This window comes from Penaeus chinensis, chromosome 24, assembly GCF_019202785.1.
Source record: "Penaeus chinensis breed Huanghai No. 1 chromosome 24, ASM1920278v2, whole genome shotgun sequence".
NCBI classification, from domain to species: Eukaryota; Metazoa; Arthropoda; class Malacostraca; order Decapoda; family Penaeidae; genus Penaeus; species Penaeus chinensis.
The window spans coordinates 16,095,891-16,100,890 of NC_061842.1; the positions used below are offsets into that span (position 1 = coordinate 16,095,891).

A 5,000-nucleotide genomic window follows, 5' to 3' on the forward strand; every position below is an offset into this window, starting at 1 on the left:
TCTCTCTCTCTCTCTCTCTCTCTCTCTCTCTCTCTCTCTCTCTCTCTCTCTCTCTCTCTCTCTCTCTCTCTCTCTCTCTCTGTGTTTGTGTGTGTTTGTGTGTGTTTGTGTGTGTTTGTGTGTGTTTGTGTGTGTTTGTGTGTGTGTGTGTGTGTTGTGTGTGTGTGTGTGTGTGTGTGTGTGTGTGTGTGTGTGTGTGTGTGTGTGTGTGTGTGTGTGTGTGTGTTTTTTTTCTTTTTTCTTTTTTCTTTTTTCTTTTTTCTTTTTTCTTTTTTCTTTTTTCTTTTTTCTTTTTTTTTTCTTTCTCTTACTGTAATAAACAAGATGTGTATTATGTATAGTAAAATGAAGAAAGCAGTAATAGGTATAATACATTTCTGGGTAGCTTATTACTATTAGCTTCAATATTTTGAAAAAATGTCACGATATTCCTTTTTGGAAACTTGGTCAACTTATAAAATTGCACAAGTGGAAATGTTAAATGACAGATTACACACCAATGTATTTGCCATTAAGGTAATTCAACTTCAACTGGAATGGGTAGGAAAATGTCAACATGCAGCTAAAGATGTTACACTTTACAGTAAATCTGTCCACAAACTGATAAAAAGAATAAGAAATGGATAGGTGGCACATTTTTCTACACTGATTTAAATAAAAGATTGAATAATGAGCTGTTTATTTGTATGATTCACAGGAGAGGCTAGTTCACTGTTTCCTAAACACAGCGCCTCCATCTGCTTGAGAGGAGTTGGATGAGAGGATCGTCAGGGGAAGATTGCTCTTCATCCGAAAAAATCAGGTATTTTGAAACTTTGCATAGATGTTGGACACCATTATGGTTATTTCTCTGACTGCTGAGGAACTCACAGTTTCATTTCATTTCTTATTGTACCTGTTTTCCTATGTGTTAGTACTGTAGTTGGCTTTTGTAGGGGAGATGTTTGGATGTTTTTTTGTCTTTGTTCCTGATTTATTGTTTATCAATTTGTTTTATCAGATATTTGAAAAAAAAAGCAAATGCGTTGATTAAGGGACCAGGAATTTCATTTTAGAGAGAGGTGAAAATATCTGTGAAGATAATATTAACCATGGTAACAGGAATTTGATTTTATTACCAGTAAAAAATAAAAATGGGGGCATGGGAAGGAAAGAAGTTGTTTATAACTTGTTTAGGCTTGTTGTAATTGGAGTTATTGTTTATATGATATTATTTTACATTGTTTATGACTTTTACACTTTCAAATGTGAAGTAAATGATAGATGAAATTTTGTTTTTCTACGCTCATATTTTTGAGTACTGTGAACCCTTTTAGTTCACACCTGAAAGTAGATCTGGAAATCTTGAGCTAAAGACAGCAAGATTCATTGGTATATGAAAGAGACAGAAGGCACTCTATGTATCCATTTGGGTGAAAATGGAAACTAGAGAAAATATGCCTTTAAAAAACTCCAGATGTGTTTCTTTGATGTTATAAATGTTATATTTTTGAATTTGTGAATACAGAGAGAATTTTTAGATTTCTATTATACTCTTTTAGTTTAAGAGCAAATGTCATATATTTTTTTCTTTGTGTGTAATTACATAGTATTATTATTGAGTTACTCTATTGTAGAATGCTCTTTTATAAAAAAAAAAAGTTGAATGGTAATTCATTCATTTGCAATTAGTCATTGGTAAACGGTGAACTATTTGTGTAATTAATCTGAAGTTAACTTGCTTAGTTTATATGTATGTGGTGCTTTTGAGTCTCTGTGTCTAGAACTTTGCTCATTGTGCATGAAATGAGTGCAAGCTAATTTTATGGATTATTTCCTCCTTTCTTTCAAGGCAGTGGGTAAAAAAAAGAAAAGAAAAAAAATGAAAGCCAAATTATATTAATGCTTATAAAAGGCATTGTGCACATTTTTAAACACTTTGAAAGGCTTGGTCACCAGCAAATATCTTAAGAGGCTACATTGCTCAGATCCCCAGTATCTCACCAAGTGTCCACATCTGACCATCATCATTGATTATGATTTTCACCTCTCATTATGTGCAATTTTATTTGTAACTCTAGGTGGGTATTAGTAGATTTTATCCAATTCAAGTGAGATGATACTGTAAACAAATGTATAATTTACTAAGAGCAACAGTTGAGTTTTACTAATGTGTAAGGGCAGTGAAAACTCCTCCAGAATGTTTTACTTATTGATTATCTTATTTATTATTTGTAGTTCTCAACAAATTATTATAATTATTATTAATTTTTTTTTTTCACCTTTTCACCAGAATGCGCTTGTGAAGGAGCGTCAAGCTGTATCACGATGGATGTAGATGTTGGTGGGGCCAGTGTATCGGACAGTGAGGGTTGTGGAAGCGGGCCGTCGTCCTCAGGGCACGGAGGGCAGAGTGGAGGGGGTGGAGGAAGCAAGCTGAAGAGATCCAGCAGTGCCCCCATGATCAACCAGCTGGTGCCTCAAGGTCCTGTCTCTGCACCCCCTACTCCCTCAGCTGCCAGGTAGGGACTTTTCTTGTGTTTTTAAGTTTGACAGTAGTGTGTATTGACAATATTGTAGTGTGTGTGTATTTGGGGTGTTTTGGGCTTGTTGGTAGTTGCCTCTGTGTGTGTGTGTGTGTGTGTGTGTGTGTGTGTGTGTGTGTGTGTGTGTGTGTGTGTGTGTGTGTGTGTGTGTGTGTGTGTGTGTGTGTGTGTGTGTGTGTGTGTGAGTGTGTGTGTGTGAGTGTGTGTGTGTGAGTGTGAGTGAGTGTGTGTGTGAGATAGAGAAAAAGCTGTAATGGTCTGCCCCTTTCTTTCTTTCTTTCTCATTCTTTCTTTCTCATTCTTTCTTTCTTTTTCTTTCTTTCTTTCTTTCTTTCTCTTTCTTTCTTTCTTTCTCTTTCTTTCTTTCTCTTTCTTTCATTCTTTCTGTCTTTCTTTCTCTTTCTTTCATTCTTTCTTTCTCATTCCTTCTTCCTTTCTATCTTTCTCCTTCTTTCTTTCTCTTTCTTTCTTTCATTCTTTCTTTCTTTCCTTCTTTCTTTCTTTCATTCTTTCTCATTCTTTCTTTCTTTCTTCTGTCTTTCTTTCTCTTTCTTTCATTCTTTCTTTCTCATTCCTTCTTCCTTTCTATCTTTCTCCTTCTTTCTTTCTCTTTCTTTCTTTCATTCTTTCTTTCTTTCCTTCTTTCTTTCTCTCCTTCTTTCTCATTCTTTCTTTCTTTCTTTCTTTCTCATTCTTCCTTCCTTTCTTTCTTTCTCATTCTTTCTTTCTCATTCTTTCTTTCTCATTCTTTCTTTCTTCCTTTCTTTCTTTCTCATTCTTTCTTTCATTCTTTCTTTCTCATTCTTTCTTTCTCTTTCTTTCTTTCTTTCTTTCTTTAACTTTCATTCTTTATCTTTCTTTCATTCTTTTTTTTCTCTCTCTCTCTCTCTCTCTCTCTCTCTCTCTCTCTCTCTCTCTCTCTCTCTCTCTCTCTCTCTCTCTCTCTCTCTCTCTCTCTTTCTCTCTTTCTTTCTTTCTTTCTTTCTTTCTTTCTTTCTTTCTTTCTCCTTCTTTCTTCCTTTCTTTCACTTTCTTTCTTTCTTTCTTTCTTTCTTTCTTTCTTTTTCTCTCTCCTTCTTTCTTGCTTTCTTTCTTTCTTTCTTTCTTTCTTTCTTTCTTTCTTTCTCATTCTGTCTGTCTCTTTCTTTCTTTTTCTTTTTTTATTTCTCTTTTTGGTAAAGTTGGACAGGGACAGATGCAGGTAACTTTTTCCTTTAGCTTAAGTTTGTTCTTACTTTTGGTTTTCATGTAATCTGACTGATTCATTTAGTAAAATACATGTCTAAGTAAGAATTATCCCATCGTACACATCCTGTACTTGACTGTTCAGTATTTCTTTTTGCCAAGGTCTTTCTTATAGTACAGGTAGTTTTATTCTTATGAACTGCCATTTGATTATTTTTTATTTATTATCATATATATATTTTCTCATTGATGATGGGGATCATCGTACTCCCTTACTTCAGTCGTTTAATCATAAAAAGATAATGGTTTTATATATATATATATATTTTTTTTCTATGTTATTGAGATTATAATTATACTTTGTCATGTATGATTTAGCCCTGCCTCCCCATAGCTCATTCCCCCTAATAGGGGCGATGAGCTCAAAAAAACGTAAACGATGTAGACTGTATTTTGATCTTTTTTTCTAAGATTAAAAAATCAGGGACTTCTACTCAGCGCATTCCAATAAACTTGCAACCATGCAACCATTCCAGGCACATGAAAATTATGCCCACTAGTACCACAGCTTATGTAAACAAAGAACAAAACAGCCTCTGAGAAATTTGGACACTTGCCAAAGTTTATTATCTCTTATTTTTCACTAAGTGTAATGTTATTTAAAAAAAAAAAAAAAAAATTATTTTGAAGTAAGACTGTTACCAAGTTAATCAGAGTTATTACTTTCCATATTTTGTAAAAGTACTTTTTTTCATAAAAGTAAATATTCCTGTCTGAAACATTTAATAAATGAATTAGAAATAAAGGAAACTAATCTAAACCAGAAATTACTAACCTTTATTTTATTCATAATTATTTATTTATTTTTGTATGTACTTACTTATTTTTATTTTTTTGAAAATCTGATTATAAAGGAATTGTGAAGTGGGCATGGCAATACCTGTACAAAATTATCATAATCACATAATCCTAGCAGGTATACAACATATCAGTTCAGTTTTGAGAATTATGGAAGTTACCAAAGCCATTGAGTCTTTCCCTTACTCCAGACAGGGGGGAGGAGCTGGTCACTGGGTTGTTATAATTTTTGAGGAGGCTATAAGTATGTTAATGCACACACATAAGGCAGCCTATTTTAATTATCATTTAATAGGACTAAACCCATTTTTATGGGGAGAAAAAATCATTAGGTACCCTATAGTTCAATACCGTTTTCTTTCATAAATATTTGATATGGCTGCTGGGCAAGAGGAACCAGCATGTAATTGGTGTTCATTCATTTAGGTGCAT

At 33.5% G+C, this 5,000-nt stretch overlaps 1 protein-coding gene across 2 annotated transcripts in view; it reads left to right on the forward strand.

The window, feature by feature from the left end:
- LOC125037771 overlaps positions 1–5,000 on the forward strand; it is a 32,600-nt gene that overhangs the window by 7,086 nt on the left and 20,514 nt on the right. Inside the window, exons 2-3 of one of the 2 annotated variants that reach the window (XM_047630972.1) lie at positions 698–802; positions 2,273–2,501. In XM_047630972.1, coding sequence (XP_047486928.1) covers positions 2,308–2,501 — 194 coding nt within the window. In that variant the 5' untranslated portion in view covers positions 698–802; positions 2,273–2,307. The remainder of the gene's footprint in view (positions 1–697; positions 803–2,272; positions 2,502–5,000) is intronic. The other variant, XM_047630973.1, reaches the window with a different exon arrangement.